At 36.0% G+C, this 25194-nt stretch overlaps 1 protein-coding gene across 1 annotated transcript in view; it reads right to left on the bottom strand.

Annotated features, from left to right (window-relative positions):
* DENND1B (DENN domain containing 1B) overlaps positions 1 to 25194 on the bottom strand; it is a 226389-nt gene that overhangs the window by 106671 nt on the left and 94524 nt on the right. Inside the window, 6 exon segments of the mRNA XM_066324629.1 lie at positions 1166 to 1267; positions 9177 to 9302; positions 17218 to 17249; positions 17252 to 17318; positions 18851 to 18896; positions 24417 to 24517. Of these exon segments, the coding sequence (XP_066180726.1) occupies positions 1166 to 1267; positions 9177 to 9302; positions 17218 to 17249; positions 17252 to 17318; positions 18851 to 18896; positions 24417 to 24517 (474 nt within the window).

Genomic DNA, 25194 nt, shown 5'->3' with positions numbered 1-25194 from the left:
GTGACAACAATTTACAAACACTGCTTGTAAGCAACTTTTTATTAAAATTTCATGCTACGTTATTGCACGGAGATATGCAAAATGTAAACCACACTTCAGCTGGTTACTTCTTCCATTTCAATCCAATCAATCATACTTCAAAAGGGTTCAAATTTCTTATTGTTTATTTTATATAACCACAGTAAAATTAAAGGAGTCCAGTTTTGTGATTGTATTTTCATGGGACTTCTATAAAATACCATCCTTGCACAAGTCTTTACTTTAGACATTAACCTCTGATTAACACCAAATGTTTTTTTAAAAAATTAGAAGGTTATAAGAATAATGGATTTCCCTAATCTATCATGCTTGTATATCTTCAAAGAAAACACCCTGAGTATTTAAATATGAACTCTATGTATCAATCATTTCAGGCATTTGCAGGCAAATATGTATTTTCATGAATTCATATTTTGTGTTTTCCTTGATTTTCATAAAAATCTAGTGATAAGTTTAACACCCTTTCATGCTGATGAAAACGGAGGAGAGTTACAAAATAAAATCAAAGAACAAAATCCATTTCAAAGACTGTAATCAAACTATAGCTGAGCTATGTCAGACATACAAAATTTTGTCCTCTATTAATTCAAGTTCTGCATTAAGAGATCAGCTGGCATACTGTTCAGGCCACCCCTATAGCTCAGGTTTGTGACATTCTACTGTGTGCATATTTCAAAAGCCTAGAAAGAAACCTGCAGTTGCAGGATGAATCCAGTTTTTAAGTAAACCCAGTGATGTCCAATTTAAGTTAAGCACTCTGCTGTTTAGACTCTTTGGGCATGAGGCCAAGAGAGCTGAAAATGAAGTTCAACCATTCAAGCTGCGAGATCCCTGATTTTTTTCTTGTGTAGTTGGGTAGTCTGACTGGCTCTGAAGAGATGCTGCACTGGCTCTGCACCCTGGGGTTATTTTTTTGTTCAGTTTCACCACCCACTCCTCTGAACTGTAACTGCGATATAAAAATACAACAAAACCAGAGATGACTGTACCCAAAGTACTTGTATTTAGATTTCATCCCAGACTTTTGCAGGCTGACAGAAGGGAAAATGTATTTAAATACGGATAGCAGGAACCCTTTCTGCTGTAAAGAAAATCATTAAATATGGGATCATTTACCCTCTCATACCTGTTTAAACAGTTGAAGATTAACAGCTGTTTCTAGGAACTGCTTAGTTGTACTGGAACGATGCTTCACAAAACTGTTCTCACAGAAAGTTATAGGCTCTCCCTAAAAATTGAAATAGAAGTTGTTAGGATGGTGAGCATATATATATATACACACACCATAATTCACTCCAAAAATATGTGTCCTGTACCAAATTAATTCTATATTTATTCTACAAAGACATGAGAAGATTGATAAATATATTACTGATTAACAGGAAATTATTGAAACATACATCTGTTTTTATTTTTACACAAAACAAAGGCTACAAACTGAAACATGGTTATGAGAAAGATTCGAACATTAACACTTAATACAGTAAAATATTTTTTGCACATGGGAAAGTGCACAGCCTATAGATACCACAACCCTTGGATGATGAAAAAAAAGATAAACAAGTATTCAATGAAAAGTCAGAGCTTGCTGAAAAAACTGTTGCTGAAAACAACATTCATTGAAAGAAAGATGCTACTGAAAGTATTTATAAACTATCAAATTCATTCCTCTGTGATTCCCTAATTTCATTCAAAATTTGCTGTCTTCAGTGTGCACAGGCCACTGGATGTTCCTGTGGAGCAATTCTCCAATTTTGTATTCTTGTCCATACTTCTTGATAAATACTTGAAGCTGTTTGGCATAACTGGACAAATCATAGAAACATTATGAAATTTGTGTGGTAATCAAAATATACAATCAGATCTCACCACAAAGGCAAAAGGCCTCTCACCCAAGTTTACAAAACCAAAATGATTATCAGGTTAGCAACAACCAAAGGTCTCAAAGACACAAAACTTGGAATGCCACAAAATGCTCCATCCACTTGAAATTCTATGATCCACAAGCTACATCTCCAGAGCAGTCCCACAACAGAATAAAAGATACCTCAACCACTCAAAAGAAGGAAGATCAAAGGCAACTGCTACTGATCTTCACAACAGCTCCAGCCACTTTAAAGACAAATTCATTAATGGCCATGATCACCCCAGCTTTGTGCTCCTTAGCCCTGGTTAACTCCAATGGCACTCCTGCATGTGCCCATCATTCCAGCTGACTGCAGGGAGGTAATCCCAGTGTCACCAAGCACCTTCTCCAGGAGACTTAGCTGAGTCTGCTGGAGCAGCTGTGAATCATTTTCAACTGTCCCTTACACCTTACACTTTGTCTTTAAATGGTTCAAGTGTGACCTAAGGGAATGTTGTAGCAAAACCATTATGATGTAACTTTAAAATCTATTCTCATACTATCAAAAACGTCCTCTTTTTCCGAGTCTTTCTTTTCTTTACAACTCAGCAAAGTATTTAAGTTCAACAAGAAGTCTGGTATCCTTACTTCTTTATGGAAGCTTTGATTTTAGAAAAGTTCTCTCACTAGAGAAACTAGAAGCCTTACATTTGCACAATTCTTGCCCAGTCCCAGAGTAGCTGGAGACATGAAGCCAGCTCAGTACAATACACAGCACTGTGTCCATCGAATCTCCAGAAGCACCCAAGTTAGTCCCACTATTCATCCCAAAATAACTGGTGAATACAGTGCACATGCAGGACATGCTGGATCTGCCAAACAGCCTGAAATGCTCATGGTACTTTAAATAGCACTGCCTTCCTGACCCACTTTGCATTAGCTATTCCTGAGCTCCTAAAGACTCTTGTCTTAAGAAGATGACCCCAAGCTACTTAGCAAATCAAAGTGCATCAAAACAAATGGAACAGTCTCCAGTGAGACATGGTGGTAATAAGACATAGTGCTCCTGAGGGCAGACTCTCTTCTCAGTTCTGCTGCCCTTCCAAAAAATTTCAAGGCAGCAAATTAAAGGAACTCCCTATAGATACTTATATATGTACACACGCACACATACATAGTATTTATTTTGTTGTTGTTGTTGTTACACAAAGAAGGCACTTCTGGAAATACAGAAGCTTTGTAGGAGTGCAGCTCTGACTAGATGATGGCTCATCACATAACTAGGAAACATTAAATTTAAGAATAAAGAGAGAAAAAAAAATTCAAAATAAACTACTTATTAAAATAAAAACTAAGCTATGCTTCCCTGTGCCAGTCTCCCAATTCTCTTGGGACAGACCAAAAAGGAGAGGTTATCTCCCTAGAGGAGAGAAAACAGGCATGCTTGCTCTGCCCTTTCACACCAGCCAGGGAGGAAACAGCAGCCAGCCAGTTTTCCTGACAGCACTTCTTGTAGTGAAGCCTTCTAAGAGAACACCAGGAAATAATAGTTCAACACTCATTTTCAGTGCATGGCTGTAATATTTTCCCAAATACTTTCCTTTAATCACTGGATGTTTCAGATACCTAGTAAGAATGCATGCACTGGTGTATCTGTTCCCTTATCAGTACAGTTCAGACACAATAACCAAAGCTATTTCTTTGCTGAAAATTCATTTAATTCTATAAGGAGTTCACATCCAAAGGTCATCCGTGTTATTTCAACCTGCTGACTGTGAGACTGATTTAAAAATTTGAGTAGGTTTAAAGCTCCTACCTGTTCAGCACATGAAAATGAGAAAATCTGTTGAAACCTGCAGAAATTCCGCATGGAAGCTTTCTCAGGGTATGTGTGGTAACTTTATTGAAATTGCATTAAATAACACAATTAACTCCTAGCTCTTTTATTTGCTCAAGGTTCTCACCAACAAAATTGTTTTCGAAATAAAATTTCTACAAATCTTCCACATTATTACTGCAAACACGAATCCTTTGGAAGTGCTATTAACAAGTAAATTATTTAATCACTATAAACAAAACTAGCTCTCAGTGTTTTCATACATAAAGCCTGTAACATTCCTGCTTCTGCAAATACAGCTGACTACCTTTAGAAACTGAGTTTTGGAGGAATGCTGCACTGATATTTAACTGCTCAACCATCAACTGGCCCCTGTTGTATTGATCTACAATGTACTTTCAAAACAAGTTCGATCCAAACCCAGTGGGGACTCCGTACTGAAAAGTAGACAGCTAATACTCACACCAAACAATCTCTGCCCAAACATGATATCTATCCTTCTAACAACAGTTGCTATAGAATTTTCTTCTTCTTTCAGAGCTTGCCACACACAGCAGGAATTTCTTACTCTAAGCTACATTCACATTTTAAGCAAGCTATTTATACAGACCTCAATGGAACATGAAAACTGAGCTAAACCAGTGTGATCATTTTAAAAGGAATGAAAACCTTTAGATTAGAAGGTGCATTTGTGCCTTCTAAATCTAGTGATATTTAAATTGAACAAGAAGTAAAAATATTTTTTTTTATTGCAGAAAACATTGCCTCACTCTAGCATGACCCACAACAACTATTAGTTCTACTGCAACAATTAATATCCTTTCATTTTGATGTTAGAATTCATCTTTTTTTAAAATCTCTGTCATGACATTCAGAGATAAAGGCCAAGGGTAACTGAGCATGTGCTGTGATTCTTCTCAGGAAGGTACCATTTACAAATTTTTCCAGACTGTGTAAATCTCTTGCAATCTGCCAAAAAACACCAAAAGACTCAGATATACTGGTATTTCTTACAGCCAAATTATACCTAAAACCAGCTCCTATTAACACAGTATCTATATTCAAAAAAGGACCAGTAACAGTCCTTGACATAAATAAAACAAATAAACAAAACCACAAATAAATAGTCATAACAGGTATTATACATGGTGGTTCTGGATCTAAACACCAACTATGTTCTGCCATTTCATCACTGTTTCTGTACGCTAGTGTACTTTTTACACCTAACTCTTGAGGGAAAGGTAAACAAGTCAATGCCCATTTCAAGTGATACCTGTCATTTTGAAACTGAATTATAATCATTTATTATCTGTGCATCTTCAAATAATTCAGATGCATTTTGAATTTCAATTTTTTTTCCAATACAAATTTTACTTATTTTATTGTTATTCTGACTTGTTGTACATTGAATACAACATCTGTTGGACAGGTGATGTCACTGTTTGTCAACACCAGCCCAAAGTATCCAGTTACCATTGGATTAAAGAGAGATCTGACAGGCTGTGCCATCTTCACCACGAAGGTTATCCTGGCCCCCCTGAACTCCTACTGCTGAGCATTCCAGAGCAAGCCTTTGCTCTTCCTTTCTGATGAGTGATGTTACAACCATCACAACTTGAAACAAAGCTATTCTGGGTTTATATTTTTTTTTTTTGTTCTAACATCCAGAGCTTCAAGGACTTTATCCCCAAAGGAGGGAAATTTAATCTCTATCATGGCATATATTTTCATATTCAGTATTTTTCAACTCTTTCTTCCTTCTCTTATCTACCACTCCCTCTCCAGACACAGACTGGCTTTTTAAGAATTCTTTAAGTCACATATTATTTTATTAACTGGCCATAATGCATATGGCCTTATGAAAAACGTGTCCTAGTCTTTGCCTTCATCTACCCATGTACATGCAGGAAGAACATGTAAAGTAAATCATTGGGAAAAATATGTCACACACATCCTGATAACAAAATGACACAAACACAAACTTCACAACTTCCATATTTGTGTCTCTGTCCCACCTATGCCTTCAATTCTGAAACATGGAACATGCATTATCATAAGGAGAAATCCCCAAATGCTGGACTACCCAAAGAAATGAGGAGCAACACAAGGTTCAAGGCCATGCTGTGAGCACCCAAATTAAAATGGATTGCAGTCCTCTATGCGAAGGACACCATATACAAAATCCTTATAATTCACCATTCCACTGATGATACTTTTTTCTGGATTATTTTTCAGTCATTTATCAAATGACATTGGTGCAAGTTTTACAATCATCCCCACACACCATGTGTAAGGTGTATTCCTTCTGGAACAAACTAAAGCAGAGCTCCAGCTAGTCATGGGTATTCAGCATTCAGCACCAGACTAGAATCAGAACCACAGTGAAGGCAGAGATGCACTCTGTGTGTATGTCAGTCCTTAGCACTAGCTGGGCTGCTCTGCTCTACAGATCCACTCCTATTACACAATATTTGCTAATGTAAAGTGTAGCATATTAAAAAGTGCTCTTAACACTTATATCAATTTGACAGATTAATTTAGTTATGATTAAATCAGAAAAAACCAGCTATTTCTTCTTTTCATTTACCGGATTAAGTGTTTCATTATCATTTAATATGCAGAAAAAAAATATTATAAACTTTATTACATGTCATATTTCCTGTCTGTATTGGAGTAGTCAGATTTTCCATATGGTCCTTTGGAGGCCCACGAACTCTCTGCAAGACCCCTGAAGATTCCCATTTTGCCTTTCACCAATCATTTTTTTCAATAATTGCTAGACGTTTGTCCAAGACATATTGCTATAGTGGGGAGAATCTGTCCTGTGCTGCAAACAAACAGTTGCACAGAATGAGTGCTCAGTGTGATGAACAGTGTTTGGAGTGGAGAGAAGTGTTGGATGAGTACAGACACTATTAAAGCTGTTCCTTACTCAAAGTGAATATTAATGACAGTTGTTTCATGTTTCAAGTTGAAATCATACAGGACACACTCTTGCAAGGAGAATAGTTCACTTAGACATGTTTTTCAACTTTCAAGCAATTGGTAACTGTCCAAATACATTATTTCATTTTTCATCAGGAGGTTTGTGATCCTCAGAACTGTACAACGAAACACTTCAGTTCTTGATTTTGAACATAGAAGTTTATTATAGCAGATGCATTTCAAATCTATCTGGAAAATATATTCATTTAAATATTACCCCTACAAATTTTCTACACAAATACTACTTGAGTTCCTGAAAAAATGTAAATTAAGTCTGTAGCTGTGGTTTAAATTACCTTATTAGACCTGGCACCATAGACACCAAAACAAAGGGAAATATTTTCGTTCCCACAGCAGTTATCAAGCTTTGATAACTTATATTCAGATATAAGTTATATATATATTCAAAATATTCAGATATTCCTAATACAGCCAAATGTGATTTGATTTTTTCAATTTTCCAATTCACAAAAGAAAAGGTAAATGAAGAATGAGATGCATAATCATGTAAAAATCCTCTTAATTTCTACTAATACAGAGTGAATTCAATTTTTCTTTCACAACAAAAATTCTGTGAAATATTGAATTCGTTAAGATTATGTGAACACAGCTCAAAATAACAGTTACATGGGGGTTTCATTTATTTTTAAATATGCTTTGTCTTTGGACAACTTGATATCAATCCAAGATATGCTAGTATTTGCCAGCAGACTTCTGCTTGCTAAAATATTCTGAAAAAACATGTCGTTAAAAAAATAATCAGGCTACAATGGTTTCATAAATATCTTCTCTTATATGCAATCAGTAGAGCCAAAAAAGATAAATCTGCAAAAGAAAAGAAACACTTCAAAGGTCATTTTGACAAATGTTTGCCAGTTGAAATGATGCATAGTGCACTGTTTCCAATACAGTGCAAATGTAGAGATCTCAGCTATGCCAACAGTTTAACTGAAATAAAATGGGAATCAGTTAAAAGGAGAGCTCATTTCAAAAGGGATGCTAACCAGGATGCTGCAGAACTTGCACACTCAGTTCCACAGTCACCAAAACAAAGGACTGACAGAAGCTTATTTCTGGTCAGAACAGAGCTCAGGACATCATGCAGACTGACATCCTTCTGTTTGTACATATCCTAAGTGTCCAAAAAACACTTTTTGACTTAACAGCTCTTGCTGCAAGCTGCCATGAGTTGGCATGGACTCACCTTTAGAGTAAGGAGTGAATTAGATTCAGGTGATGGCACTATGTAGTAAAGGATGACTATCTGTTTTGTTGAAATGATTTGTTTTACTGAAACAAGCGGTGTGCTGAAATCCAGCCATTTCTAAAACAGGTGCAGGCCTTCCAATATGGAATGCAAACAGGATTTCCACATTTTAAGAGAACTGCTAAACATAAACATGTGAACTGAACCTGTACACGTCTTCATGTCTGCATGGGTCACCCTCCCTCTCGTAACAGCCAGCTGGTGTGCAAAATGCTCACAGCACAAAGAACTACCTGGATGAGAACCACCTGGGGAGAAGCAGGACCCAAGGGCCAAACTGTATTTTAAAGTTCCCTCCAGTAAAGCCCTCATCTAGAATTAATAACTATCCTATCCATTTCCATCAAGGAATACCACAGCTCCTCAGAGAGCTCTTCTCACCCCCAGAAAAATATCCACCAATGTTCTGCAGACCTACCAACTTTACTAATCTGACTCCCCAAGTGAAGATGATTTTCTCCTATCAAATCTGAATTTTTCTGAATCCATCAGACAACCAAACACTGTATCCTCAGAATTCAATTCACCCAATGTCATCTCAGTGCACCGGATCAAACCAACTACTATCAGTAGTTTGCAAGAAAAGTAATCTGGACTACTGGGTGAAATTAATCTTTAAGTTTTTTCTGATAAATTACTTTATCTCCAACAGGCTCAATACGTGCCACTCTCATTATTTAGAAATTATGAAAGCTCATAAAACATTAATCAACTGAATACCAGCAAAATGTAAAAATACGAATTCTGAGGTTCTGATGAGATAAAACGGGTTTTCATTTCTCCTGTCTTCCAAGTGTAATCAATATAAGCAGATAATGGGAGAGATGCATGTTTGACTCATAAGTGACTTCTGCTAGGAAAGAAGCTTCTGCCCTCCAACAAAGCAAAAGTCTGAAATGCACAGTGCCTTCAGTTCTTCACTACGTTAAACCAGGTGATCTCCGTGTGAGCAGCCTCAGTAATAAAATCAATTCCATACTAAACAAAGAATAAAACTAACACAAATAAGAAAACAGCTGGATGAGTATTATCCAGGACAATTCACTGTCAAAGAGACGGAGATATCTTCCAATTCCTCAGCACAGAGTAAGATTTAAGACAGACTATTCCGGACCGGGATAAAACATTTCACATTTCCCTTGAAAGAATGACACCGTGCTCTTACAAATTCAGGGAAAAGAGCACTAGGGAAGCCATCTTACTGGTTTGTATCTCAGTGCATCCCTGTAGGATCCGAAGAGCGCCGCCTGTGCCCGAAGGAAGGCCCTGGCCACTCCGTCGCCCGTAGCTGTCGACTGCTTTTTCAGTTTATTTTTCAAGGCCGAGACCTGCGTGACAGAGTGGAACAGTTAAATTAACACCTCAGAAATTGGTACAGCGAGGTATGAACCCAATCAGCAGGCAAACCAGAGTGTCTACAGGTCAGACAAAAATTCATCCTCCTCCTTGATAGCTTATCTTTTTAACTGCAAGAAGCACCTGCTGGTCTGTTAATTGAAATGAAGGCAGGGGATGATGGTAGAGTGCTAATGCAGATTGGTTTATGCTCTCTTTTTTTTTTCCAAGGCCTCTTGACATAAATAAGCTTAATTATTTTACAGTAAAATACACGAGTCATTTTATTGCATATTTTTTTTCCCAGCATAACATGTATTTGCTTGCTTGAATGCAGACAGTTGGAAATGTTTTATTTAACCTATGAAGGTTTATTTTTAAGGACTCTTTAATGATCACCTACTATACAGTGCCAAGGAGTATCTCTTATTTTAGGTCAAATTCCTGTCTTACATCATTTCTCATGCACCATGGGAGTACCTGCTACCACAATCAAATAGTTGAGAAAAGTTATTGTAAATTCAGTATTACATACACTGCCTCCAGAATTGTCCTTGAAGATAAAACATGTGAAAGGGAAGAAAACAAAGACAGCAATTAGTAAGTGCCTGCAGTTTAGATGGGGAAAAAAAAGAAAGAAATAAAGACCATTCTGATTGTAGTAGTTGGCATTTTAAGGAGGCTTGTTCTTCTTTAGTTGGCAAATAACGACCACTGGTTAGACAGAACTAAAGAAAAAGAAAAAAATAAAGGGGGAAATTTTAATTTAAATAACTGTTACTTGGACATACTTTGGAGGAAAACCATATAATTCTGGAATTATTACAAGATACGTGAATTATACCCAGATATAATTTATACTCTCCTAATTTCCATCATGAGGGAGGGACACCTGGAAAATAAGTCAACTCTGTTGATGTAGAATACACATTTCTATATCCCTTTGTATTGTAACATACCCAACAGAGCATTATTTAAGTCCCTAAATGAAGTAACATTCCGAGTTATTACTGAAATGGAATATTATAAATACAAAATTTATCACAAAACAGCTTTCATTCTTTTGGAAATATATGCAAGAATGAGTATCTTTTTGTTTCTTTATGCAAGCAGTCCTGACTGCTCTTGTAGATGTGATTGTAATTGAAGTGTCAACCTAATTAACAACTAAACTTGAATAATTGCTAATGAGAACTGACATGGCATCAGAGAAAAGACCAGCTCTACAGGTGATAAACCTTCACAGTAGTGACATTTTCCAGTGTAAAGTCACAGTTACTGTGATCTGATCAAAGAGAGAGACCCCCATTGGGTCCAATTATAACTATAGTTTGGGAAAAAAAAAAATTATTGAGTTATGATGTTCATAATCTATGCAGAAAGGCCTTTACAGTATAGGTCTTTTCCCCATAGCTGTGATCTTTTCAATTTATATCCAAGCTCCACAGATCTAGATAAAAGTTTAGAGCCTGATTCATTTAGCCCATGGAAAGCACACACCAAGGCTCATTTATGTTCTTGCCTTACACTGCAAAAGGAAAAAAAAAATACAAGTCTGAGTACAAAAACTGGCTAAGAAGTTCAAGGTTGAAAAAAAATAAATGCATGTCCTGGTTTTGTGGTTTGATTTTTTTCTTGTGTTCTGTATTGTATGATTGTTTTCTAGTTGCACAAAATGAGATTCCATTGTGGGGAAAATAAATGCATACAAGAAGATCTGCCCATGGACAGTAGCACCGTTTGACTAAAATAAAAGCAATAACACAAAGTCAACAAGAACTGTCAACCTTAAAATTTGGTCTCTGGCAGGAGAGGCAAAGCATCTTCAAAATGTAAGGGAGGGAAAAGGTAAAAAGTCCTCCACATTCTTTTATATCTACATTCTTCTGAATTATACCTTATGATTTTGGGGAAATTATGGCAGATAGGCAGGTTAAGAGCATAGGGGGGTAAAGATATGCAGAGCAGAGGGATTGACATGATCAAATGGGGAACATGAATGAAAAGATATTTTCTAATTTTCTCAGTTCTGGCAGGCTCTAAGTACCCTATTGTAAATTTGATTAACAGGATGCTTTAGGCAAAAAGAAAAAAAAAAAAAAAAAAAAAAAAGAAAAAGAAAAAAAAAAAAACCCACACATTAAAAAGAACAATAGAAAACAAAAATCCCTCCTGCTCTATTGGCACTAGTGGTGTGTCATTGGCTCAGCAACATTAAGAACCTCCAATGGGTTGGCAGTGGAGGTAGGTGCTCTGGACATTTCATGTACTCTCCTGGAGGGAGTCTGAGCCTCAGAAAGGCAGTGCTGGAGTTCAAAGAAAGCTCCTCCAATTCCTGTTTCTCTCAGGGGGCAACGTTTAAAGGCAAGAAGAGCTCCATCAGATTATTCTGCAGAAGAGCCAGGAGCGCAGTGCTCTTAAGAAGAAGCCTGCAGAGATATGTGAGCCAGGGCTGTGTGTGAGCCACAGCCCTGCTGTGCCTGCTGTCCCAAACAGGACCCTGGTGCAGCACACCTGAAGAGTCCCTGGGACCTGCCTGGGCTTCCTCCCACCTGAGGCCAGTGAACACACAAGCAGAGGTCAGTGCTTACTCATGGCCCAGCCACACTTGGGTAGGCTGATGTCAAATTCTCCTAGTTCCACATCTGAACCACAGAGTGACAGAGGGACATTGTAAATTTTATAGCCAGGACAGTATGCATAGGTAAGAGACAGGCTGCACTGAACTCCTTGGAAGGAAGGACCTGCTACACAGCAGGTTGTGATTGCTTAGATCCATGTGCCTCAAACCAAGGAACTGTGAGACCCCTTTGGGTGACATCATTTGTAGCACTTAAAATTATTTTAAAGTTACATGATTCTGTCGCCAAGCCCAAAAAATTGCAAGCAGCATCTGTATCAAAATCTTTTCCTCATATATATTTTAATCCATCTACCTAACTATAATTAAGAATGCCAAATCTTTCTTCTTTGTATCTCTTTTGCAGAAATAGCCTTTTACAAAGCTTAAAAATAAAGAACTGCAAGCAACGAACTGCAGGAGTTAGAATCCTGTTAACATTTATTTCTGAAAGACACCAGTGATTTGCTGCAGAAATGGTATTATTAATTTACACTAGAAGCAAACTGTTTTTATCTTCTCCTAGCAACAGCTTCTCATAGGAAGGTGACTTCATTGGACTGCTAAACACTGCCCATGAAGAGCAATCAGAATTTCAGGAAGGTTTAAAATCAATAAAATAGTTTTTCAAAGATACAGATGAGACTGATACATAATTAAGTGTAACTAAAATGTAGAAACATACTGTGTGGGTCACTGAAACAAAAAGTATCATTTATTTAAAACTGCTACCATACCTCCTTTCAAAGACTCCTAAAATCTAAATATCTGATAGACAGAAAACGTGACTAATATCTCTTCAATATCCATGGGAATAGAAGAATCGCCTCAAATTAAAAAATAAGTTAATAAGATCACATAGCTATTAATCAAAATCTTTGCTCCTGCAAAAACTCAAAAGCACCCATAAATTTAAACACATATAGAAGAATTATGTTTGTGTATGTTTGTTGTCTGAGAAATATAGAACCACACACCCGAGTTTCAAGTGATTATTAGATCTCGGAAAAAAATATATCCAGATATTTCTCTGGTATTAGAAACATTTGTTATGTTTGAAAATATTTTTGCTGTTTTCCATCAGATGATGCCACTATAAATGTAAGCAGAAGCTCACTCTCAAAACCAAGAAAGTAAGAGAAGATCACAGAGAAAAGGAACAAAACAAAAATGTCAAAACAAACTAGAGTCTGATATTTAAATCACTATTTCTAGTAAAGGGCTTCTATGTATTTGATTATTTGATTATTATCTACATGCAGACAATTTAGGCATCTTAGGGAGACCTCCAGCATTTAATCACATTTTTAGACATTTAGACAAAACCAATTACTTAAATGCAAATGTTTTCAAAACTAGTTGTACTTTTCAATCTCATATTCTAGTTTCTAAAACTAGATCAAGGTTCAACAGAATCTCAGCACCAAGAACTTGTTCACAATAAACTGTTGCCTCAAACACTGCTGACTGCTCTGAGTTTCTAAAATATATTAGTAATAATTTTGGCTACTTTCTGATGGAAAAAAAAATTATAAGCTATGTTATTTATATTTTGCAAAAAATCTTTTTAATTGCACTGTTAAACACTGACCTTAATTTCTTTATAATACCATTAATCATCATATTTTAAGAAATAATTTGCACTCCCAGTTATTGCTGCAAAAAGTAACCAATTTTCTACATGAATTACAGCCTACTTCTCAAATGCTACTTTTAGAACAGTCATGTTCATATGCCACATTTATGGTGGTAAAATCCTCTGACTTTAGGAATCTCAAACTAAAGCTCTAAAACCCCAGTTTAGATTCTGTACTAAATCACAGTGTGCAGGTACCAGCAGTTCAAACACTACGAATCCTTCAACAGCTCTGTAGCTTTTGCAGTTGACAACATTTAACAACCACAGAAAAACTAAAAGACTATTCTGTTGTTTTCGGAACATCATATTTGCAAAAGTTCTGCTCAGTCTATGATTTCAAGTCATTAAAACCTGGTTGCTAAAAGTGATGCTGTCAATTCTGCAAGCTGTTTGGAAAAGTGTTCACATCTGAGCAAAGGAGAAGTCTTTATGTTAGAGTTAAGCTCAAGCAGGTACTGCAGAGTCAGGCCCAAAATTTATAAATTTCAGTCTGCGGTCATGAATGCCCTTCTAATGCCTTATACTATTGAAGTAGAGAACTCAGTACTATTATATTAGGAAATTTACTCCCAGAGAAGTAGATCCTTACTTTTTTTTTTTTTTTTTTTTAAATTAAAAAAATAGACAAACTCACAGTGAAATGATGAAATTTAAAAACAAGTTTTCTTGTCAGAAGAGCAAAAAAAAGAGGGGCTTTCCCCCTTCCAAGAAAACAAAGGATTCCTGAAAGTCCAGCCCTGATTTATTCTTCCAATTTTAAATACCTTAGGAGTAGCGGAACTGCTACTGGCATGGTAGTATTTCTAACAGTCAATAAATCTAAAATATTATGTGTGAATATTGGAATGAAGCCATTAAGAAGATTACAGCATGCAACACAGCAGAGGGTCCTCATGAAAAAAGGACTGGTAATTCAGGACAACTGTGACCACTGACCTTTGAACAGTCAAGACCACTGGTCAGTCTGAAGGAATAATAGAGTTCACATGCATGGAAAGTCATCTAGCCTGTAACTATAATTTAAATGCTGAAGTGAATGATTTAAAAATGCCTTTAAATCTCAGTTAATTTATTATACAGTTTATTAGACAATGCCATAGAATGTTTCTTTCAATCTTAAATTTATCAGGAAAAAATTCACGATCAGAGCACATATACATGGGTAAACCATTAAATACCTATGCTGTGAGGACATCATCAGGCTTATTGATCAAGAAAGTAATTACTCTGTTCCCTCTGGACACAAGAAACAGTTTTAGAAAACTTGGAAAATACTGCATTTCTTTAGTTAGGCTGTTAACCAACCTGGAATCAATTTTTGAAAGGGACAGTAAGACTGCAACTTCTTTCATATTTTCAGTTCTTCATTCTGTTTTAATGCCTTTCAGAGGCACTTATTATATTTTTTCTATCAGAAGTTTTACTACTTTTGTATGTATGCTTACGAGGTGTCTCTATATAAGTTAAAATGCTTCACACATGTATCTTTGACATTCTCTTTAATGTTTTAAGCCTGACTTAGCATTTTGACTCCTCACTCCTGTGTCTTACACTTTTCCTCAAGATGTCAGCAGCTGCACTGCCCCTCATGAATGCAAAAGGAGGACAAGCATTTTGTCACCTTATGAACCAAACACAGTCCTGTGCCTTTTGTCTGTGCTTTTTGTTTCCAGGTTTTCCAAATATAATTTTATGTGCATTCCATCAAAATGTTTCAAGTGCCTTACAGATTGAAGTGAAGAGATGGGATTATTCAAATTAAAAGTTTCAGTATAAATCCTGAAATTCGGCGAGTATATTTTGCATAGAACACAGCTATTCTTTTTTTTTTTTTGTTCTATATTAGATAAGGAAAATATATTCTAAGTCTAGTAGTCTGTACACTTGCGTAACCTACATTAAGATTTGCAGTAATAATGTGCATATATTCGGTGAGAAAATACACTTTGAGAAGAAGGAAGACCTATATCCCTATTTCCTTCATGCTAGCCTGCTTATCTAGAGATCATTTTAATATGCACCTGTAAAGCACATGACAAGTGTCTCTTACGGCACAAAGATCCATTTTGGCTGTTTTAGAGGACCTCCAGCATCTCTGGAATATGATGCTTAATTCTCAACTCCACATCCAGCTACTATCTGGCATACAGACCTTCATGACACTGCAACATCAGCCCTATTTAGTCAATGGAAGTCCAGTTAAAGTCACTTACCAGGCGATGACTCTTTTTTCACTTAACTTGTTATACTCTTAATGATAGAGTACAGTCAAAGTTACTGTATCTGTGTTTGTCCATCTATCCATGCATATGTAAATCACAAAACACATCACTGTATAATACATACTCTAATGTAAACCACAGAACACCACAATAATTTTTATAGTCTTTTACATTTCTGAGCTATAGTTGATACTGAGTCCAAAGATCAACCAAAGATCTATAAAATTCTAGATTTTAACATCATTAAAATCAAAGGGCACTGTCATGAATAATATCATCAAGAGATTGACTTCTATTGTACTAAATATATACAATTTACCAACCAAATTTTGTTATTACAAAAGACACAGTATGTCACTACAGGATCTTACTTGGATTATGACAGGAGTTTTTATGATTTACAATTTCAAAAAATGTAACTCTTTGATTTCATATTTTGATATAAAATTCTTTGTCTTGACACTAATTGTGATAGCTTGTGCATCTTTAATTGAATATGAAAACAGTGGTTCACAATTATATTCTTTTAGAGCTCTATTGGGAAAAACAAGATAAGTGGATTTTGTGACTATTTAAAATGATATACAGAATACGTTCCCCTATAGGCAAAAAAAAAAAAAAAAAAAAAAAAGAGCGGGGGGGCACCCTCTGCAAGATCAAAGTCCAGAAAGAACTGGCACTTAATTTATCATCCTTTACAGACAAAGACAGCTTTCGTCATTTCAAAAGGATCAGATGTCTTTTATGACAAACTGGGTTTGCAGTTTAATTTACAAATAGAATTCTAAGTAAGCAGTCTTTGCTCTGCCAAAGCAAATGACAAACAGTATAGGTTTTTATTCACGCAGCCCTCAGCAGGATAGAAGAGATTAAAATAAAACTGAAATAATTTAGAGAAAATAAATAAATGTTTCACAAAGTTGAAGAAGATCAAAGCCTGAATTTTCTGACCCCAACTGTACAAGCATTTCTTATGATATTGACCAGTGCCATCAGATCATTAATTAAAAGGAAAGCGCTGGCAGGTGGCAGGGAAGCAGCAAGCCGATAATTGGGCCCCCTTCTTCTTTTTGCCTTCAAAAACTCTCTCGTTCTTTTGCAAGACATGCCACTAGGCAGACAGAAATGCCTACTTTGTAATATAATGATTAAGATGAGATGAAGAGACTCTTCCGTTTAAAGCAGCTCTGCCTAATGAATGCGGCTAGCTTTATAATTACGACACTACTTTTACAATAAGGGATATGATGTTCCATTCAACATCTCTTCAGCTGTCAAAAAGGTAAAAATCTCAAATATAGGGGTCTGCACGAGGTGCTTTTCACCCCCTTATTCCTTTTATAGCACTTAGCAAAATGAGGCAAGAGTAACTACGAGTAACTCACGCACCTATATAAGAAAGAAAGAATGAAATGTCTAAGACTCACCACTTCACCAGGTAGGTTGTTCAGGTCATTAAAGGAGTTTCTAGAGTATTTGTGTCAACATTTAGTAAAACCACATCCTCCAGTGATCTATTTTTAACTCTCTGTTAAGAAGAAGAAAAAAAAGTACTGGAAAAACAATTTACTATGGTGTCCCCTGAAGTACATTTTTATTATAATGTTGTAAATTACAAATGATGATTTTAAACAAAGGACAGTAATGACAAAAAGCAGTTGGAGCTTTAGATGAAGGATTTGTGAATTAGATACAGAATTCAGAGTAGCTTTTAAAAATACTTCTTATTTTCAAAACACTAAGGTGATATTAATGATCTCTGAAAGGAATCTCTGAAAAATAAGATTTACACAGAAGACAGTTGAATGTATTCGACAATATATTGGAAGTATACATATCTTGTAAAACAACATTTCATTCTCTCATATTTGTGAAAATCAGATAGGACGTAAATCACATAATCAGATGAAAACCAGAAAAAATACAATTATTTGCACATTTATGTAAGTACCAAGCATGTGATGCCTACTATTACCACAGAAGCATGGATAAAATGCTTTTTATACTTGGCTAGCAGCTAAGAATTAAACAGTTTGTTCCTTTCAAGAAAAAGGGATAGAACTCTTTTCTATATGGACCTACAATAATACGTAATAATGCAGTGCAGGAAATAATTCCTGAAGGAATTGAGAGATTTCTTTTTTCAGGACAAATCTTGCAGTTCCATATTTTCCTTACTGAATAAGAAAAACAGCCTAATCAAGATATTATGACTGATGAATGCAGGTCATATGAACCTGATTTGGGAGCACAGAAGGCTGTGCCTGGAGTGGAGAAGTGTAGATGATATAGAAGGCCTTTTTTGGGAAAAACAAAAGTACTGGAGGCTCAGGGAAGAACCAACCCCATCAGCTTAGCAGATGTGAATTGATCCTTAGAAACTGCTTTAGCAGGAAGTGAAAATCAAATCATGTTCCCAAATCAATTATCTACTCTGCATGATAATCAGCTGGCCCATGCAGGCTTCACAGCATAGTCAAACGGGTATGGAAAAGGCAAAACTATTTTCATACCCAGCTATCATGGACTAGTCAGGTGAGTTCTACTGTGTTGCTTTACATTCGAATCTGTAAAAGCACCTCTTGTTTTTGGCACAAATTACGAATTTCTAAATTATTAAGTTAGAAATGTTATGGGATGGAGGTTAGATTCAATTTTCAGAGGGACAGGAACATAAATTATCTAGGAAATTACAATAATGCCAAAACCTGAGTGATGGTGACTCCAAAATAAATTTTACCTGTTTCCTGAAAAATGAGTTTTTCCTCATTATTGGGAAAATCTGTTGCTAAAGTACTACAAGGCAGTAAAATAGCTACCACTGAGCTATTAATTAGACAGAGAAACAAATCATGACATAGAGTTGCATGTCCTTATAAAACCACCTCAAAAGTAAGATTTCAAAGAGAGACATTTTTTACTTAGCAAAGCTTATGAAGCTTAAATTTTGTAATTCAGCATGTTAAAATACCAGGGATCTTTTCTGAAGCATTTCCATTAATATTTTTATGGCACATACACCTCATGATTCCCAGTACAATGAATGTATAGTAAACTTACCTCTATCAAGCTTAAGTGGACGCCAATGAGATAAGGCATCGGTGCACTGAAGAAAAAGGGTGGAAAACATCAAGTTTTAAGTAAAACACTAATGGAGTATTTTAAATCTTGGCACCTAAGACCCTAGTGGACACTGTTGAAGACAGCATTAAGTGAACAGCTGCTACAGGAATGTTTACCAGACGAGGAAAAGTTTTACTCTGCAGTAAAGATGACCACAAAATAAAGGATGCTGTTGTAATCTATGAGGCAAGGAGGCCTCACAGCTTTTCATCCAGACCTAGTTCCAGTAACTGACCACAGTGTGCTAACCCAGCAGATGTTCCCAAAGTGGTCTGGTTCTCAAACACCAACTGGAGGACATGGTCCTGGTGACCATCACCACAGTGCAACACAAACATCATTACCACCAGTTTTGGTTCTGAAACCCTCCCTTGGTAAGCCTTTGGAAGCTGCATAACATCCTATTTAACTCAAGATAATAAACTTCTCCTTTCCAATTTCCATAAGACAAGGAACTATATTCTCCAAATACAATAAATATCCACACAAAGCCACTGCAGTAAGACAGCAAGAATCTGAACTAGGCTAATTTATCATTGTTTCCTACAATCTTCTGTTCTGGCAATATCTGACCAAGAATATAGTCTGTGCCCAGCACTGAAGGAAAAAACCTCCAACAATCACCATCAGACTTTTGAGTACTGTGAGATTAGTGACAATATTTGCTCCAGATAAGCGAGCAATTGACAGGCTAATTTAGGCAACTGAATGGGAAATTAGTCACTAATAGACCACAGAGGAAAAAAAAAAACTAATAAAAATAATCTCTGAAAAATAATGGAAGGCAAGATGACATACAAAAGTGCACAACTCACACAGTAATTGCTGCACAGTAATTTCTCTCATGGCAATAATTTGATCACAGATCTGAGCCAGTGGCACTGACTGATTGGTGATTGACTTCCCAAGCATGGGGCAAGGTTTCACTGCACCAGTTCACGTGGTCTCATCCATTGGTCCACCTCTGGGACCAGAAAAAGCAATTCTCACTTGCCTATGACTACAGCCCATTTAGAAAATCTGTACACCCTATGGATTAGCCAATTGCTCTCATTAACAATGTCCCACAGGAGAGGATCAATGGAAAAAAAAATCCAAAAAACCAACAAATAAAATCAAACCCCCAGCCTGACTGGGGTCCAAACAGAATTTCATGGTGTCTATGATATCAAAATATAGGTTGCTGAAATTGCAAACTGTCATGGCTTAAGCTTTCTAGCAAAGGGGCTTTCTAAAAAGGGAAAAGAGGTCATCTTTTTCTTATCCCAATACTGATGAATTTTTAGCACTTGATGACTTCATCCAGGCTAATTCTTATGCCTTTGTGAACTAAACACAAATTACAAGGTGCTCTAAATGAGTGTCACTCCAGAGCAGACACTCATATATATTCAGAGAGGATTTAAACAGCTTTAAACCACTCTATAATTTTAGGAATGCTTTTTACTATGTAATGTATTTACCCAAACCAGTAAGAATGATCACGGGCTGACCACACAACTGAGAATTCTGCTGCAGAATATGCAGCAAAACAGATCCTCGGGTTCCTCATATCAGGGTATCTCAGTGTTACAAATAATGTGCACAGGCAAAGCTATAGTGAAAACAAGTGCTATGTCATGTATGGATTTTATGCACGCCTGTTTTCACACACACTGACACTGTTCCAGTATCTTCACCCCGCCTGTGCTGACTTAAGATAGCTGGTGATTTGCTCCATTAATAAACCTGTCATTAAAAAGGGAAGCTTGTAGCTCTTTTCTCTAAACAATGTAACAGCTACATCCCTTCAATTTTGAAGTTAACAGAATAAAGGTACAAAGCACATCTTGCAAATGGATGAAATAAAAAGAGTGCAGACATGGCAAGTCCATTTAATTGTTTTCAGCAAAAAGTGAATTTTATCACTGCTGGATTTTGAAGTCTTAACAGCAGAGGACTGTAATAAGCACCTGAAATTGCTTGTTATGATACTACTGGGAGCTGCCATAGAGTTTTTCTCTTACTTATGCATGTTATCACCAAAATATCAATCTATGGTATCACTGCCCAAAATAATTACTATATGATGCAAAACATCCAAGTTCATTGGGAAACAATCATTCCATTCTCATGAAAACAGACATGTATATACATCCTAATTCAGAAGAGACCAAATCTCATAAAGACCTACTGCAATTGTAACCTGAATTTTCTTACTACATTATATTCTCAGCAGAGCACCAGTTTAACAGATGCTTTATCATCCAGAGACAGAACTGACATATATTCTAATATTGGTGATGCAATTTGCCAAGATATTACACAGAAAACTCATGAAATTAGCTTTCTCCTTTACAAAAATTAATTTTATTCAAATATAATTACTGTATCAATGTTCAAACTTAATTTTTGTAAGAGTTTTGTTGAAAACCAGCCACCCACCCCACTCAGTGAAAGTCTCCTTTTACTTGCTTAAATGTAGAAATCAATTTTTAACAACATAATATAAAACTCAATTTTTATTAACTGTGCTGTGGGTTTTTTTTCATAATATAATGAATATTATTTTCTCAGCCTGTATTTTGCTATCTTTAGAAAAAGAATTTATTATGCCTCCTTTTTTTGGATGGTCACTCCAATTCTGACACTGGAGGTCCCGTTCAAGGCAGAGATAAGCTGTGTGGGGTAAGAAACCCTCCTGAAGTCGATAAACAGACACTCTGCTCACACACTGGAGCTGGACACTCACAGCCTCACCAGTCCTGAGGCTGCTGCAGTCCACACTGACCCCCTGCTTTGGGCCACTCCAGCACTGTCTGTTACATTAGGTTTAAATCCAGCCTTTAAATCAGACAGCAGGACAGAAATTTACAGATTTTTTTTAATCGAAAAGGCAAGTGGAAGAATTGGAATAATTTTAATATAGCCCTGTTTTGCTCAAAGACACTTTTTTTTTTTTTTTTTTTTTTTTTATGCCTACAACACGTACCAGCTCAGCACTTTTTGTAATTTATCAAATTCTAACCCCAACAGAATTGTATCCTTTATCTTTATGGTATTATGATGATTCTTTATCCAACTAATTAAATAAAAGTGGATTTCTCTCAAAATATGCTACATGATTAATGTGCAAAAAAATAAGTTACAGAATCAGGCCTATCTTTAAATGAATAGATTTAAATGTAATTTATCTTTGTTTAAAAAAGCCTTAGTATCACAGAATGAACAAATTATCCAATTGATAGTCCCTACTTCATGTGTTTGAATACCATTTCAGAACAGCATTAAGAAAATGAGAGTTCGTGGGAGACACCCCAACAAGTCCAACTGAAATGGTGACAATGAAATTTCCAGGTATGAAAATACATGTTGAGCTAAAGGGAAAAATTTTATAAAGAACTTTGCTTATCAAAATGACATTAAAAATAAAAGTATAGAAAATATCTTTTTAATTCTTATATTAATTTTAAATTGGCACGATCCTGTTGGACTGTGAACTCGGTCAGGCCTACGACAAACTTTGACCTTAAGAATTCATCAAGGTTTTTTACCTTGATATATTATATACCTATGAGGAGAACATTTATTTACTGTTAGTACACCAGAACATGAGGAAAGCTAAGTAATTTATGTGTTTTTATTACACTTTTCCAACCAGTCTCACAAAAGAACCATTCAGATGATCAGAAAGAGAAATGTAAATGCACAAAAATCTGAGTCAAAAGGTCTGAATTACAGTTACTGTGATAAATCCATCAGTTGTGCATTTCTTTTCATGAACTTTATGTTTCCTTTTGAACATCTCTAAAACAGGGCAACTTTTTTCTCCACTCTATTGTACTACTGCGAAAAAGAAAAAGAGATATAAATGAATTTTACAAGTTTAAGAAACTCCATGCTTCTTTTTAATGAGTAAAAAAATTTCTCAGGTCACGCCAGAGTGACCTAGAATCCCAACTATTATCATCATCACATGGAGCTGTGTACAGCATCTAACATTGTTATTTCTGGAAACATTATCTGGGCTTAGAAGGGGAAATAAAAAAAAAATTCTCGTATTCAGGATGCACTCTACAGGGTACAGCTTGAATGAAGGTGTTGATCTACCTTCTTAGAACAGCATTATGGATGATCTGAAAAATTACAAAGGTTCTGGCCATAAGCTCAATAATACAAAAACTAAAACACACCCAAGTTCTAGCCCATCTTGGTATATTTTATCAAAAGCAGGAGGAGAAACAATTAGGACAGAGTTTCCTCAAAAGAAAACTATCACTAAAGATGAAAGGCTTAGCTATACTTATAAGTAAAGGAAGGAGTTGGAGAACATTTGTTTTCTTTTTTAAAACAACAAATAATATACACATGAATTGTAAGAACTACCACAGAAAATATATACCATGGAAAAATATTGTGAACTTCAAGAAAAACTATCAAAGACACTCAAGGAAACGTAGTAAGAATTTGTTTGAAAACACAAGTTCAGCAGACTGGATGGACTTCAGTAGAACAGCAACAGAGTCAGATTTGAGACGAGAAAAACCCAAACCAAAACCAACAACACAGAGCCCAGCAAACATATAAGTATAATTTATTTCTATGAAGAAAACATAGACTTAGCTTGGTAAGCATCTGGCTGGGCCTCAGTTTTTATATATCATAATAATAATTTCCAATCTCTAGAACAGCTTGAAATGGTTCATTTTTCCATAAAAGACCCAGAGGGTCTAGATAAAGTGAAAATCTCCAGGGATAGATATTCCTGCTTAAACAGAAAATGGAAACTCTCACTTGTTATCTCTGCCACTACTCTGAAAGAAAGCAAGTGGTCTTAGCCTGAAATTGTGAAACACAGGCATGTGGAAACATCATCCCCTTGAAGGATCAGAAGTGAATCAAAAAGCAATTCTTGTTCAACTTAAAAATATGCCAAAACCACAAAGTCTGTCATGTGAACAGAAACACATCAGGAAAAGCAGAATTCTTATTATAAAAATTTTGGAGTCCCAAAAGGAGTTTTTAAGCTCTTTTGGGAAGGCACTGGCTAGAATCCTGAGCCTGGCTGAGTTAAAATACAAACACTAAATCACTGATGAATACTAACATCTGATTCTGGAAAAAATGATCAGGGTTTTTTTTTAATGTTTCTACAACTAAAACGTATTTCAACTTAAATAAAAGCCAAATAAAAGTAAACTGTAACACATTTTTATTTAAATTATTGAATGAATTATCTTACCAATAAAACAGAAACAGTTCTTACAAACAGGATTCTAAATGCTGCATCAATAGTAAAGAGCACTGTAATTTAAGGTACCAATTCAAACACCACACCAAGGCATGCTGGAATACATGCCTTGATTCACGATTCAAGTCATCATTTAAGCATTGGCCAAAGTGCCTTCATAATCTGAATCCTGTATATTCAGTCACAATGAAGAGTCGGTGTTTTCATCACTTACTCAGGATTCTAAGACAGGTAAGAATGTCAGAAATGGGGAAAACAGGTTAACTGTCTTACCAGCAGTAGTCCAGAAGATGTGGAGGAAGCACTGGGATGTAAATATGTTGCCAATACATTGGATATAACAATGCAGCTGATGCATGAACACAAGCAGTTAACTAAAAATAAAAACACACACACAGAATTGGCAACAACAAAAAACCATGAATAAAAAGAAAAATCTTAAATTAACTTTCGACATGCAAGAATCATAACCTCCCCAAACCATCTATTATATAATTTTTGTAAATTACTCTGAACTGCCAAAACACATCCACAAAGAACTCTGGTGTATGTGTACAAGCACAACATCTGCAAGAAGTCAGGCTAACAAGTCAAGTTAGCTCTCCCAGCTCAGCTATTCCCTTGGAAAAAGGGAAATACTCATGAATTACTTGATGCAATCATGGTAAAACATGAATACTGCCACGAACACACAGCACTGAAGTGCACCCCAGTTTCTCCACTGAATGGCAAAGACTCAGGGAGTTTTCTGGTCCCCATTTCTGCTATTTTTAACTGGAATTTATCTGAAGCTGCATGAAGCCACAGAACAGCACTAAACTCAAAAGCAAGATTAACTCCTGTTTTTGTCACTATCTTGATGTCCAAACTACCTTAAAAAATCTGAAGTGAATATCCCCCATAACAGAAAAGCAACTTAATCACAATTTTCCAAAACTTCCTTCCCAAAGCAGAGACCTCCAAGCCTGGCACAAGGATCATGGAAAATGAAGGACTTCTTGACAAAGAAAGGAGGTGCTACAAACTGGTTACCACTCAAAATGGACGTCTC

Source organism: Sylvia atricapilla, chromosome 9 (assembly GCF_009819655.1).
Source record: "Sylvia atricapilla isolate bSylAtr1 chromosome 9, bSylAtr1.pri, whole genome shotgun sequence".
NCBI lineage: Eukaryota > Metazoa > Chordata > Aves > Passeriformes > Sylviidae > Sylvia > Sylvia atricapilla.
The sequence above is the reverse complement of the archived record's forward strand: the minus strand, read 5'-3'. Positions and strand labels throughout refer to the sequence as shown.